We start from the raw sequence: 16,243 nt of genomic DNA on the forward strand, positions 1-16,243 counted from the left end.
TTTAACAAGTATTGTAATTGGTCAGAAATCAACCAATCAAATATTTGCACAATACATGGCAGGTTAAATGTTCTAACCGAGAGACATCAGAAACATTCAGAAGGCCTTCAGGTGCTTTTCGTTTTGACACGACATTAGCATTGCCTAAGAGGAAACTCTTTTGCAAGCCCTGTGGCTTTAATTATGGTGCCAGAATGCCTCAAAAGAATGTAAAAGAGCCCTGCTCATTAAGAATACTTAAACTTTGCCCCTCAGAGTTACAAAACACATGTGTTACAAGGACAGCAGGTGCTAGAAAATGGCATTATACTGTACTACCAATCTGTTTCTATTTTTCTTTTTAACCCTTTCCCGTCCGAGGGAAATGGCGAATTTTTCTAAATCGCTAACTATGAACTGGGAGACCACATGTGATATACCATTTAAAAGGTATTTCCTGGGGTGTGCTATAAATCACACCAACAGAGATGGAGGAGGTCACATATTAGAGTGAGAAAAGTCCAAACCGAAAGAAGAAAAACATTGAAAATTTTCTCATTCGTTGTACATACTGGGTATCCCCCTAAACTATAGCTTAATGTACAGCTCTCAGTGCATTGCTTGTTGTAAGATATCAACTGGACCCTTAACGTACAAAGAAAAAAAAATCCAAAAGTTTGAGGGGTGGTAAATCAAGTCTCATATAGGAGGGGGGCATGATATTATGCCTTCAATTTATAGATCTTTCAGAGATCTTTTGGTTGTGCAAATTTCACACAAATTGACCAAATACTGAGCTCATAATTGCATCTTGTGCCATATGGCACTCTTGGTCGGATTAAAAACAAATTTTGTAATTTTAAGAATGCAAAACATAGGTCTGACATTAGTCAGATCAGGCACCATGTTTACAGCAAACAGCAAATGTGAGTTTTGTGTTAACTTTATAAATGTTTCCTAAAAGAAATGAGTCCATAGATGAGAATAGTGCAAAATAATTCTGGCCTTTGATGCTAATGCAAAACTACTCAATTTTTCTAAGAAACTGAAAACAGTGAGCGGCAAATATAGCACAAATATGGTCATGCAGTCATCCCTGCCATTTGCTGTTTAGATAGATAGATAGATAGATAGATAGATAGATAGATAGATAGATAGATAGATAGAGAGATGCAATCATGTAAAGTTCCTTATAGTTGTCATTTTGTATGATCACCGTGACCTAATCTTAATTTACATGCGCGCGCGTGCCTTTAATCTATTTGAACTTGTCACGTTATCGCTATTTCGTCATAGTTAACCGTTTATTGTAAGTGCATTATTTGAATTCATATTGACCTAACCGTTACCGTTGTTGTCAAACTAGTGTACGCTCCTGAGGAAGGCCGCGACGGCCGAAACGTAGAGCAAATACAGCTAAAGACCTATATGAAGTTGGTTTCTTGACCTTTACAATTAGTTAGATAGATAGATAGATAGTTTAATGATCAATACATTGCAGCCCGAAGGCTGAATTGCGTATTTACAAATATTAATAATATATAATGCTGTTTGCTGTAAATGTCTTGCTTAATCTCCCTATCAGTTGTTTTTTTTCCCCCTAAATATTCAGGATCTAAAGAATTCAACAAGCCTGACAGCTGGGTTAGGTAAATTTGCACTTGGAGACTACCTTACACTTAGCAACTTGTTTTGCTAACACTAGCTAGTATGTACGTACATCAATTTTCAGAAATTACAGCAAACTATTTGATAAAAAACAAAAACGACACGTGCTCTGGTAATGACTTTTACTTTGAAAGGGAAGTGACATCATAACATCTAAAAAAATCTTGTGAGTAGCTCTATAGCGAAAAAAAAAAAAAAAAACTTTGCTGGCTGATAATGTCTGTACTGAGCCTGTTTAATTTGCATGGAATATGGCAGTTAGTTCTGGACTACTATCTAAACAGTCTCAAGCCCCCAGAATCCTAACATGGAAGTGTGTAAAACACTGGTGAAAGACACCACTGAGATACTATAAATACATGTTATCACAAACCTAGCTCATGATGTATGAGCCTTGCAAACCTTGGGGATTTGTATTGAGAGTGAAGCCCAGGGGGCACACTCTTGAAAGTATATAGGTGATGGGCGATGCAAATGAGGGCAAGCTGTTAGACCCCCAAAAAGGTCTATCAGTCCAAACCTGGACCCAAAACAGCCCAAGGGCCCAAGATATAACCCAAGCAAGTCCAGTATTCTCTACATAAAACCCGCAAAACAGTCCCTGCCAAAACCTTCCCTCCCGAGAAAAGTCCACAAGAAAGATTTTAATTTAAGAAAGGTCAAACCTCGAAGACATCTTGACTATCAAACCTGTCTGTGAGTACTGCACCCCCTCCCTCCCCCTCGGGGAGTATTAAGCCACCACAATATCATTTTAAATAATTTTTACAATCAGACATCTCATCATTTTACTTACATAATACAAAACAAATACTATATTACAAGGGTTTCTTAAACTTTTCTGCTTCTTGTATTGACATCAATGTTCCAAAAACAAAATGCTGTATTACAGGGAACTTGGATAGGACCTGCATCATAACAAAACAGAACAAATGTTGCAAAATAGATAAAAATACATGGTATGCTCACCAGTGAAAGATGGCTGCAAATTCTAATTCATGACATAATCATTCAATAACAATTATGAATTAAAATAGGCTATTAATTAAAAAGAACAAACAAAGTTCGGTAAAGAACTACTGAACTACTGATTCGCATACTGTCCAGACAAATGCTTTTGGCGAAATTTCCACAGCTGGTATATCAGAGGACAATACCCAAGGCTAAGATTGTCCGAAAAGTGAAAAGGTGAAAGAGAAACAAAGCTTTGAGGGCAACTGTGAAATTTTGAGGACAATCTTTTAGACAAGGGCATTATCACTATGGATAATATAACACTATAACACTATCACTATGGACAAGAGAAGAGAATTTATTCTTTGACATTAGGTTTAACATTAAGTTTAAAGGTCAAAATTTACTTCACTAGACTGTATGTACTCCTCAATCAATCAATCAATCAATCAACCAATCAAGAATTTTATTTCAACACGATAAGAGAAATCAGTAGAGCTGGTGGGGTTGTGCATAAAACAAACGAGAATTACTAAATTAATCAAAACAGTACTTGCTGGGATAGGTAATGTGTAAATTTAAGACATTTTATACTTGGTGATCATTTCCTCAGTTCCCCAGCTTGATATGAGCCTGCGAGAGTAGATGCTCTCTCTGGCTTTTGTTTCATGGTGAAAGAAAAGTCAGAAAAGGTGCCTGTTCACACAGGCTAGCTTCATATGTTTGTTCAAGGAAAATTGATCGAGAATTATTTTTCTTCATCAAGTTACATTACATGTAACCTGCAAACAGACTCTATTTTTGTTTTGCTTGGAAACCAAATAAGAGAAAATAGGAGTGATGTTAAGGTTACTACAAATCAAAAGCTAATTAACTTATACCTCAGCTTTGTACATTTTTATCAAACCAGAGTTGACTTTGTCCCACGTTCGTACAGAACTTATTCCCCACAGTGTATTGGAATGCTCTGCAAAGGGTCCTGTTTTCATCTAAGAAAAGGAAAAGTGATAAAATAGAGGGAGAACGTCCTTTTGGTTTGGTTCAAATTGACAGGGGAAGGAACCTGATTGCTGGAGATAACTTCTGGGTGCTCCAATAAAATATGAAACAGATTTATATTATTAATTTACCCCTAAGGCAAACAGAATTTTTCTATAAAGACTACTTAAGTAACTTTCAAATGGATATTAATTTTTTATTAATTATTTAAAGGATATCTGAAATTCAATACCAACCAATTAACTTGAACATCTTCTAACTCAAACTGTTTTTTCTTTCCCTTGGGAGTTCAAGTTCACTATACACTATAATATTGTCATCCTAAAACACCAAGAAAATGACACAGAAATTGGATAATTACCTGGTTTATAAAACGGATGCAGCCTAGGAACATATAATCAAGATAGTGTTCTTCTACATTCTTTTTGCAGGTGAAATGTTCTGGCTCTAACTTAGCTTGACCAATTAGCTGAGAGCTTCCCCAGATGAAAGGGAGAAATTGAAAATCATCTAGCCCCCACACCCCCTGACTTCCAGCTGGCTCCATTCTGTAGGTTGTCTGCAATCTTCTCATCAGTTCTAAATATCTGAAAGAAAGCAATAAATTATTGCAATCAACTGTTATGAAGGAAAAGGATCATTACTTTCACAAAGACAGCTAAAACAAAACAGGCCTGTAAAAACATTTTTGTCTTGAAAGGACAGATGTCTGGAACTAAGTGAGAATTTAATTAAGTTAGTGAAAACAGTGCTCAAGGTAGACTTTTGCCCATGTACAAAGTGAAAGTCATTGTGAGTTACTAAAAACAAACTAGTCCAGACATTGTGTCTCCTGGTTGGATTTGATAATTAACTGTTCATTGGGAGTTCTAACTCTGCCATCCGTAGAAATAAGCGCTCAACCTCAAGGGACTGAGAAGAGTGCTGATGGCAAATGGGAAAAGTAAACATTCAGGCAGCAAAACTATAAGGAGCCATCAGACACAAGACAGCAAGTCCTCAAGACAACTGCCCCTTCGTGAACATGCTGTGCACCAACAATAATCCAACCTTACAGGTTTAGGTTTACCTATCACATGCGGACAAAGACACATGCACGCCTGGAAATGGTGATAAATGGTGTTGATACTTCAATCAACACTCTCTGAGGCAGGACCAGCTCTGTCTGTAGGCCTTAGAAAGGCGTCTTCCTTAAATAAAGTCAAGGGAAATTTGTCTGACATCGGCAAACTTGATCTGTCTAAGAGAGGTGCTGGCCTTACTATATCCTTAGGGGAAGTACACTGTATCCCTAAGTACAAATTACTCGGTTTGATGAATTTTTAAATGACAAGCTAACAGTCACTGAAGTTCAAACCAGAATCAACTTAGGACAAGGTGAAACTTTATGTCATGTTTAAATATTAAAGTATTGTTATGATGGTGTGGGATTCATTATGTATTAGAATAGAACATGAAAAAACAGCCAGCCCATGAATACATGACACCAGAATGAGAATCTTGACCTGGTGAAATCACACAAGCATGACTGATACGGCAATGACAGTTTTCGGAGTTTTATTGGAAGCTGGAACAAGTGTACACATACTCTGAACACTGGACCTGCCTTTGAGGGGATTGAAAGCCAGTCTGAACAAAACACATTGCCAAGAGGTGCCCATTCAAGAAGTTATTACAAATATTACAGTTTGGACCAGAGACAGTCACAAATACAGTCACAAGAGGGAACCAGGCTGAACTCATAGATGTACATGTAACAAACCGGAAGTCATTTTGAGTGTCCATGGATGGATGTAAACCAGAATGTGACCATCTGAAACTTTTGACTTACAGGTGTAAACACAATGTTTTTTGTTTCCACGAGACATCAACAAAGAGCTAAAAATGTAACTGTTGTTTGAGGTTCAAGTTAAAATTCATGTGTTTGTCTTTGATGCATTAACTTGCCTTTGAAAAACTTTGAACACTACTGCAACAGAGTCACGCTGGTCTAAGACTCTGAGTTTGAATAAACAGCACAGAAAGGCAGCAAAGGAAGCTTCATGGCCTGTGAAAAACAGAAAGCAAGATTAGTATCTGTTAAGTGTACCATTCAGAATTTTTGAGATCACTTTGAGAGTACAGTACGATATGTTGTACATTTCATTTCAGTCCAGTCCAATTTTACATATGAATATTCATTACATGTATAATTTAAGCAATTTTAGTATTTTTAATAATTTTAGTATATTCTAAGTATATGGAAAGGAGATGGGCTCGTCCCCGGGGGCACATCTAGTGTAACTAATACTGTGTGTGCACCTTAGCTAAATTACTATTAAATTACAACATCAAAAGGAATTATTATTAGCATTATTATTATTACAATTTTTAAATTGTGCAGTTCCAGGAAAAATCCATAGCCACCCCCCGGGGGGGAGGGGAGGGGGTCTTAAAAGCCAAAATTTAAGAAGCAAAGTATGAAGCCAACTGGAATTTCCTGAGTGGGGGGGTGCACAAAAACCTCATGGGGGAGTATGGATATTTTCTGAAACTGCGCAATAAAACATCAAAGAAAAGTGAGATAAATACAACAAGATACTGCAAAAATGGAAACTTGCACTGAATTTTAATGAACTTGACCATCTTTTTTGCTGATTGCTGACCACAAGAGCCCTTGGTATATAGCAGTCTACGACATGTAGAAATTTACAAGGGCCAGGCAAAAAAATTGTATCATACTAGTTGACAGAGAGCTGTTTATCAACAACCATTGATAATAATTTGTTTACACACAGATAACATAATATGCAATTGTGAGCTAAGGCCTGGTTCAGACGCCGAACTTTTCATGAACCGAACCTAATACCATGAATTAAGTACAGTCAGACCTCTATTAAGCGGCCACCCTCCATTAAGCGGCCACTTTCCAAAGTCCCGAATTATTGTTTTGTCAGTAAAGTGCTGTATTCAATACCTCTATTCAACGTCCAACCTCTATTAAGCGGCCAGTTTTCAAAGTCCCCAGGGTGGCCGCTTAATAGAGGTCCGACTGTACATGAAAAGTTTGGCGTCTGAATCAGTTGAGAACGGCTGTTTCAATTTGGAACGGCTCAGCCGTTCTTCCCAACTGGCTCAGCCAGGAATTTCGGCTTTGGAACGGCGTTGATTCAGACGCCGAACTTTTCATGAGCCAAACCTAATGCATAAATTATTATAACGTATTTCAAATAAAAAAATTAAAAATAAAAAAAAAACGCTGACATTTTGATTGGTTTGCTTCAAGTAAATTAAGTTCGCCTAATTAAGTTCGGCGTGTGAATCAAAAGGCGGGATTTTCATGATTTGGGCTGACCTTAATTTGAATTAAGTTCGGCTCATGAAAAGTTTGGCGTCTGAACTGGGCCTAAGACGCTGTAAGTGATAACTGCGATGAAGAATAATGTATACCCAGTTTTAGCATACATGTAGAATGTGGCAAATTTTTCTCCTTATTTCCCTTTATTTAATTAATTTATACGAGTTCAAAAATTTGTCTACCACCAGTAATTTATAGTACATAATAAAAGCATATACCTGTTCCGTAGTCTATTCGTGTCTTATTTCCAAAGCTGTCTATCAGAAAAGAGACAACAAAGAAAAGAAAGCAGAACCATTGTTTAAAAAACTATATAGCAATCATTCATTTCTTCATCTCCACGTGCTCAAAATGACTGGACCCAATGGTGGATACATTAAATTGCTGCGAGCATAATCACCTTAAATTGAATTTAAGTTTTTCTTTAATTATTTTCTTTTTTACATCAATTTTTTCTCTTCACTTTTTGTAAACAGCATGCAACCTACCTTTGTTCTTTTTTAAAATTATGAAGCCTTTCTTAAAATTTGTTTAAACATAAAAAGGTACAGAAAAGTTGTCAGAGTTTCTCGCTCAGGGAATCCCTGCTAGCAGAGGTCTTTAACGGCAAGGCAAAAATGAGAGGAGGGAGAGAGACTCTCTCTTCCTCCTCTCATTTTTGCCTTGCAGTGGGATACCTCTGCTAGCAGGGAAGCTCTGGGAATGTCTCTGTTATTGCATAAAACAAATAGAGTCCATAATTGATGTGGGTCTGTTCAGTTACAGAATACAGAAGACATCAATGGCACATATATGAAATTCATATATTTGAACTGCGGATGAAAAAATTTACAAATGAGAGACCACTGCAGCTATAAAATGTACGAATTTCATATATTCACTTTCTTCTCTTCGCCTCTTTGGGTACATTATGAATTCACAAAATGACCAGCTCCCAGTTGATAGCTCAGTTGCTCAGTTGGTAGAGCATGGTCAAGGCCAATTAGGTTTGAATCCTGTTCAAGCCTCAATTTTTTCCAGGCTTTCTTTTGCAACTACTTAAGTTGTGCACATAACTGCAATATAATGGTCTCTAACTTATTAATTACAGCATTTTGTTTTTTCAGCAGTTACGCTACCCTCCAACCTTTCAGAAACCAACCTTTTAAATATGCAGCAAGTTCTACGCTGGCTCCCATAAACTTTTCTGGTAAAAGACCTTGAATCAAAGAGTCAGTACTCTGTTAAGAAAGCAAACAATGAATAAGTTAAAAACACTCCAATAATTAAAGCGGTGCGTGGAATAAGGCCCTAAGTGACTTTTGATGTAAGGTCAAATTCTCCTTTTGTTTCAAAGTGAATACAAGGCAATTTGGAAGGAGAATATAGCAATTTATCAGAAGTCACTTAGGGCTTTTTTTCAGGCACCCCTTCAATTTCTGCCTCTTATATATTTAAGTTTGTAACATGAATTTTAAAAACTAATTTAAACATAAATAGAAATGAGACTTTCATAACTTGTGAATTTTGAGCTACAAGTTATCCACTCATAGTGTTTAAAAGACCTATACCATTTAACTTGCTCATGGTCAATTTAAGTCAATTAGTGCCTTCTGAGCACTTTTATAATTTAATGCGTACACTGTGTTTTCAGTGCGACTGGCCTTACCGTGGCCACCCAACAAACTTTTTTCACAAGTTAGCCAATCAGGATATGCAAATTTGATAAATGGTCATGCCTCCTTGCAAAATCCAACAAGCAAGTGATGCAACAACATATTATTGAAAACATGTTTTGTATTTTATGGCTAACTTGTAAAAAATAGTTTGTTGGGTGGCCAAGGTAAGGCGTGTCGCACTGTAATATTTAAAGGGACTATACTGGGTTGCAACCATTACATATATAATAAATAACATTTAAACAAGCCAAAGGTCAAATTACCAGAAGGAAAATTGAAAATGATGGTCAAGTGACAGTGTACATGTATGTGATAAGTTGCAAGACTCTGACCATTGCAACACTGAAACTATAATTTGTGTCTTGTCACAGATGGTCAGGATAGAAATGAATTTCAACAGTACTTGAAAAAGTGGGCTAATTTTTTCAAGAAGTCTAGAAAAAAAAAGGTAAATCATAGTACTATTGGTTTGTTTACCGAAACAAATTCACTTGAAACCTCCTTTATAGTTGTGGGCATTTAACTGGCTAATAGGTGATGACACATACTAACAATAAGGGGGTGTGTGGAAAAAGGCCTTAACAAGTTACTTCTGCCCAATCAGTAGTTGAGATTAAAAAGTCTGCCTGTCATTTTCTGACTCAAAGAAATTGCAGAAAACATTGTTTAAGGAAAAGTAATGACATTGTAGCAATAATTTTAAATTATAACAAAAAATGTAATTTTTAAACAGAGCCTTAAGTCCAAAAATTAAACTCAAAATGTCCACCAGGAAAATATCAATGCAAAGGTCACTTGGGCTTTTTTCCAAGCACTCCTTCAATTTGAGACCTGAGCTTTGATCTTATGCCAACAAATTAAATGTCACCCAAAAATTGCAAATATGGCCTCAGACCTCTTCCAGCTTACTGCACCATGTCCTAAAAGCCTTGTTTCCAAATCTCTGTGGTTGGTCAGTGGGTGGTATTTGATCAATCCAGGATTCCATAGTATCTAGCATAGTGATAAGCTTCTTTGAGGCCTATTAAAAAGACAAAAACTAAGATTTTCAGTCAAAAGTAATTTTTGTTATGCAGGCATTGGAATGAGTAAACTGTAGTCCATTTGTCACCCCAGAAAGGAGGAGAACATGTCGGGGTTTAAATTTGGTTTTGGTTTAAAATTCTTTACACTATATTGAAATATTTCATTTTTATTTTCAGTTGTTTCCGATTATGGTGACAACTTTCCGACAAAGAAACTGGTTTGAAAGTGTTTAAACCAAATGCCAATTTAAACCACAATAGATATTACTCAGAATATTTAGCAGGGAGTTCCTGAAATCCCTACCCTACATCTACCTTTGGCCAAAATACTTGTGCTCATTCTTCATAAATCTGTTTTCATACTTGGCGTGTGTTTCTCAAAACTCCCAAAAGGTTTTTGGGCCCAAAAAACTGTTCTGTGTGAACAAAGTTTTTAAATTGTGTTGAAAGCCAATTCAAACATTTTAAACTTTTGAAGATTAAGAAGCAAATTAGCTCATTTTGTAAGAGCATCTACCGACAAGCAATAAAAAGGATATGGAAAAAATGCTTTTTGGATCTGAAAGATCTTCAGGAGTTTGAGTAACACTTGCCTGGCCTCTAATATCCCTACTGATTCCCGGAAATGTTAATTGCCAGGACTAATAATTTAAAAAGTATCAAAATAATATGGAGTACATCATGAGCAAGGGATTACAATGCAAAAACTGAGTTCCTGACAGGAATTGATTCCAGTGAATTATATGGTCCATTTACCTCAGACACATGATAGTCTCCTCTCATAGATTTGCCTTTCACGGCATCATTTAAGGTGAATATAAATCCAAGGTAATCGCTGTATGCCTGGAAATAAAGCCAACATGCAAATAAATACATTTAACCTGAAAATAAATTTGACCTGTAACATATACATGTACGCGGAGCAGGTGATTGCATGTAGCATACTTGTTATTATAAGAGGAGTTTTTGTTATCTTCCAGGATGTTTCACGTCACAGTTGAACCTACCTTGGCAAATAACTCTTGCAGACCTCCACTTTCTTAGGAAATTACTGATTCATGAAACCAGATAAATATTTTAGCTTGGTAGTTAACCAAGAGGGTGTTAACATGATTCCAGTTAACAAATCAAAGGCAGTTTTCTATGGTCTATACTCTTATAGATCATAGAATGACAAACCGCAGACGAGTGGTTTCACTGTCAAGTTTTGAATATTTTATGGTGTCATTTTATGGTCTATAAGAGCACGGTCTTTAAGGTCTACAAGAGTATAGACCATATTTTCTGTTGAGAAAGCATGTGTGTTGCATCTGACATCATTTTTATTGTCTGTACTCTTATAGACAATAGCCATGAGCCAATCAATGTGAAGGAATTCTGACAGCTATTGTAAAATACAAGTTTCATCCCGATATGAGATGAACTACATTTACATCAATTATTTTTACAGCAGAGCAACCTTTTAGGAAATAGTTGACACTAGAAGGGTAACTATCAGAATTAGCTCGCACATTATTTTATGCCTCATACCATATTTATGAAATTTGGCACCAGTGTCATATCAATGAATAAAGCCACAAGAAAGAGCTGGAATGAGCTTGTACTGGTTTGAGAATCATAGCAGCTAGTATCGTGTAAAAAAACCTCTTACACCTGGGGTAGCAAATTGATAAAATTCGATATTGGAAAACGTTTAATCTCAATTTATTGATTGATATCAATTATTGATATCAATCAATAAATTGAGATTAAACGTTATCAATTTTATCGATCAATTGATAAAAATCGATACTCACATGCTTGTGAAATTTCAACATTATCGATTTTATCAGATTTATCGATCCTTATAGAATCAATTGAAATTTGGTATTTGTTGGTTGGTTTGTGCTTTTAAAAGCTATGTTCATCGAGGCAGTGTTTGATTGTCAGCCACTCTTATTATGTAGATCTAGAAGGTGCAAGTGAAGACCCCTTAACATAGGGTGCTTTCAGAACTGGCCCGACGCAGGCCAGACAATCAAATTCGAAAAGGGAACATATACCAATTTGAAGGATACATTTTATGCTAGTCCTTCGAATATGTTCACTGAATAGTACATACAAATTTTAGAGTAATTATCTTTCAAGATTTTATGAGCTTGTTTATATCCTTTGTTGATTTCGTTTTGATAAATAATTAATGTAAGTGAAACTAGTATCGATAAATTCAAAATATCGATAAAATCGATAAAGCTTATTGAAAAATCGACAACTATAGATTACTCACAATGAACCCTTTTATCAATTTTTAGCGATTTCTGATATGATTGACAAATTTCCATCGATTTTTATTGAATATTATCGATTATCAATTTTATTGATTTGCTACCCTGGGTCTTACAGAATCATTGAAAAATCTGAAGGATTGTGGTGCCTTGTGCTCCAAACCTATGACGACATTATTAGAGAGCTGGTAAAAATTAATGCTAAAACTAAAAAAAAGTACGATCCAACGGCACTGTCTTAAAGTACACAGTTTTAAATAAATGCCCGAGATGAATGACTTTCTGTAACAACATTGTGAAAGCACTTAAAAGAGTAGAGAAAATAACTTTATCTTATAGAAAAACAAGTTTGAAGCTAGCATAAGCTGTGACAATGCAAAGCTGCACGATTAATTTTCTTTAAAGCTTACCTGGGATTTTTCCCATTTTGTGAGATCTATTGGACTACTAATTTCCCGTTTTGGTTCCACAAAGACTGGCGCTAAAAGATGCAATAAATGTTACACCATTTAATTGCTTTCAACAAAGCTTTCACGAAGTCATTTCGGCGGTCAAAATAATGCTCACCTTCTTCTGAAGCCGCCATTTTAAAAAAGCGCACTTGCTCCAGACTTCCACTTGGCCACATTACTTCGTAGGTAAGTTGGAGACTGGGTACGAGAATATAATGAAACCGTCTGCCATTGATTTGGTCATATATGATAGTGTCCATTATTTAAAAGCATTGTTGGTTCTCATCAGTTTATTTTAACTTTAATTACATTTTCATAGTGGCAAAAATAAACTTGAAACTTGACTTGAGACATGGAGGAAACGACTTAGCTTACGTACCCTTCAAAGTATCGTCTGCTTCATCACGATAATCCTCAGGGCAAATATCCTCAGTTGGGGGTTGATTTAGCTCTTCTGTCAAAAAAAAAAAAAATTTTGAAGGAAAAATCATCGATAATATTGCAGTATTAAACTTACGGTATCGGGTAAGTGTAGAACGTTAAAGTTGGAAGACAGTGATCAAATCTGCTACGCATAAAATAAGCGCTCACCTGACTCAGGCGGAACTTTTGACGTTTTACTCCTTTTTCTCGGACGATATTTTGAACGGGTTGTTCGGAGCCCCGTTACGGGGTTCTTCCAAAAACCGAAGACCGGCGTCTTTGCCTTCGGTTTTCTTTTCTGATTTTTGGAAAAAAGAAGTTCTTCTGCTTCCGCTAGAACACTTGCCCAGCTGCGCTTTTTCTTACCTCTCTTTTCACTGCTATGGGAGCTGGATTGCGCCATTACAACAAAAAAGCTGCGTAAGCGATCAGGGGCCGATCTAGGGGGAGGGTGCAGGGGGTGCGCACCCCCATCCCCCTGAGATGACCTGCGGCTTTCTAATACACTGGTATTCTGCAAAAAAAAAATGGAGTGGTCTAAAATGCTCAGTATTGAGCGACAGACCTACCCGGTAAATAAAAAAAATACGTCCATTGTATGTACACCTCTTGAATCTCTCTATTGCTTTTTCATGCCAAATCCAAGCAACAAAGAACATGATTGACACAATCAACGAAACCTTTAAGTTTTTCACTTTTCCCCAAAACGTCAACGATTTTTTGAAAGCATTCTGGATAAAGAAAGCGAATCTCATTCAGTTAAAAAACTCAAAGGACTGTGTAAAATCAGGCGGATTGAACAGCACACCTGTTACGAAACCTTTTATTCGCTGCGGATGCTTTTATTAGTGCGGATGCAGAGCGTTCCATTTCCTTTACTTGTCTGCGGCGACTAAAGACTTATTTAGGGTACTATTAAGTTATTAAGGTATTATAAAGGTACTTATTTAAGGAACAGAATGGGTGAGGATGGTCTATCCAGCCTAGCACCATGTAGCACTTATGAACATTCACCATGAGTTTGAAGTGAACACTGACAAAGTTATCGAGGAATTCAAGAAAAAGAACTAATTACAACCAAGTAAGTCCATACAACTTACTTACCATGCATACGGCAATTTTCGTATGACGACCAAAACGACACATTACTTTTACAGCATTGCATTGACACTGTGCAGTCCGCTTCACAGTTATACAAAATCTGCTGTATCGTTTGATATGTATTCTCAGCAGTTTGCATTATGTTATTATTGTCTAGACAGAAGCCTTCTTCTTCGTACTCGCTTTTAAAATTTGTTTACGCCCGGTTACCAGTCAGTTACGCCATTCCTTAGTGGTGCATCCCCCTCCCCCCCCCCCCTTAGAAAAATCCTGGATCCGCCCCTGACAACCATTTTGTTTCAAGAGCTCTCTCGTAAGCGACTACCACTCAAATTTCTTTAGCCAGGCTGCGAGCCTGCGGGTTATATCTTGCTTTTACTCGTTTACTTACTTTGTTCCTTTCATTTTACAGTAAAAACCAGTAACTGTGTTTGGAAGCCACCGACAAAATAAAAGTACCGGATCCTGTAGGAAGGGATCTAATCAGAAACAAATCGTAGAAGGAAAAATACAAAAAAAGAGCAAGGCTGATTTAACGATCAGGGAAATATATTTTTCCAATATTTCCAAAGGGACGGCCTTCTGATGGACCAACAACCTTATGTGACGACACGTTTTAGGCTATCCGAGGAGAAAACTCTCTAATCTCTGGGAAACGCCTCTTGTCTAGGGGTGTTAACACTTGCTGGCTGTTGAAAGGCCGGGATCTACAGAGCAGAAACCCCCAGGACGAACAGAATAGGCAATACTTGGATCCCACAGTAGGCTTTAATCACTATAGCTTCAGAGTGGGATTAAGGTTACAGTCGATCGACCGGTATACATAGCCACACCGGGCATACAGTACACAGCACCTCTATTTATTAAGGCTACGAAAGGACGCGATGCGAAACGTATTAACAGGAACGTTTCTTCAAACAGAGATTCCTTTTTTTTAATAAAATCAGTGTCAAGAAGGAGTTAAAGGGCTCAGAAAGGAACTGCGTGACTGAAAACTTGAACAACTCGTCCCGAAGACTGACAACACGGTCTACACATGAAGAGTCCACCCGTGTGGCAGCAACACGAACGAGGAATTTAGTCTAGACTGCAAGCAGTCCCTTTTTGGATAGTCGAGAGGTCGCGCGAAATAGCCGAGCGCGAAAAAACTGGAGCAAACGAGCGGAGGGGGGTCTCTTCTCGTTTATTTCTCCTCACTCCAGTCTCGCTGCGCTGTGAGAGCACCATCTCGACTGACCAGGAAGGGACTGCTTGCAGTCTAAATTTAGTCTCATTTTTAAGATTCTTTTAAAGAAATTTTCGTCATTTATTTCGGAAAAAAGCTCAGTCGCACCAACTTTGTATAACCTTTTTGTTCCCCGAAAGTAGAGACCCCAAAGGCTAGGCTGCTAATTTCGAAAGTAAAGAGGGTCGTTAATCACTTTCGGAATTTTACGGTAGTTAGCGCCAAAGTACGTAATCCCACAAAAAATAACCAGTATCCCATGGTTCCAGTTTCGATACGGAAACAACTGCTTAAATAGTATGAATATAATTCCTTGCCCCTTTAGTTCACAGCATAGTCTATTCTAAATCGGGATCGTATCATTCGCCCTCGGTTAACGGTATTTGCTCCTGCTTGTACTTAGACAACACAAACCCCCTTTCGGGAATCAAAGCAGCCCTTAGAATCTCTTATATAATTTTACTAGAAATACGTGACTCGCAAAACCTCGCGAAGCTGGGGCTGGGTGGAAAGCCCTCTTTCGTGTTGTAGCATCAAATGAGGAGATTAAAAGGTTTCTGAACATAGCAACTATTTTGATGAGCATGGTCTTTTCGTAGTTCCACGGGCTAGTTTGCGGTTAAAAATCTATTTCTGACGCGATGAAATGCACAACGGGCGTGAAGCGCTGTCGTGTTCGATGAATTTATTTCCCACGGAAAATTATTTTACCGCGGCCACAAAACGTGTAATTTCTTCAATGCAATCTTTCACAAAAAAAGATTTCTGGAAGAAAGGGAAAAGATTCTGGAGAGATAGTTCTGCATCAGTGAATATTGATGAACATTGCAGTTGAAATTTGATCATGCACGCATATTTTTTCCGATGTATGCAAATTTTTTTCAGACGACGCCAGACAGTCTGACGTCATTGCGGACACCTTGAACTAAATATACAAACATACATATATATAAATATATTTTTCGCTCGAATTCGCGCGGCTTAGCTCCACTCGGGCCGGCTCGGCCCGACAAATTTATTAACCTCGCTTCGCGAGGAAAAATTCGCTACCAGCTTTCTGATACCGCGGGAGTGATAAAGGTACCTCTTTCGAGCGGCCCTTCCCTCGCTCACGATCGCGCCGTTGACGTGACAGTAACGCAAATTTACGAGCGCAAG

The 16,243-nt window shown here is 37.5% G+C and overlaps 1 protein-coding gene across 1 annotated transcript; it reads right to left on the minus strand.

Annotated features, from left to right (window-relative positions):
* Positions 1 to 2,396: 2,396 nt before the first annotated feature.
* Positions 2,397 to 12,473, minus strand: LOC146488034 (serine/threonine-protein phosphatase 2A activator-like). Its single transcript, XM_085120863.1, has 10 exons — positions 12,452 to 12,473; positions 12,295 to 12,365; positions 10,377 to 10,463; positions 9,491 to 9,616; positions 8,079 to 8,157; positions 7,156 to 7,194; positions 5,548 to 5,647; positions 3,962 to 4,187; positions 3,483 to 3,590; positions 2,397 to 2,555 (listed from the first exon to the last, which is right to left on the minus strand). The coding sequence occupies exons 1-10, from the start codon at positions 12,468 to 12,470 to the stop codon at positions 2,466 to 2,468; spliced, it is 945 nt and encodes a 314-aa protein (XP_084976989.1). The 5' UTR covers positions 12,471 to 12,473; the 3' UTR covers positions 2,397 to 2,465.
* Positions 12,474 to 16,243: the final 3,770 nt, after the last annotated feature.

The sequence above is a fragment of the Pavona decussata genome, unplaced genomic scaffold (genome assembly GCF_977016875.1).
Source record: "Pavona decussata unplaced genomic scaffold, jaPavDecu1.1 SCAFFOLD_11, whole genome shotgun sequence".
Taxonomy (NCBI): Eukaryota; Metazoa; Cnidaria; class Anthozoa; order Scleractinia; family Agariciidae; genus Pavona; species Pavona decussata.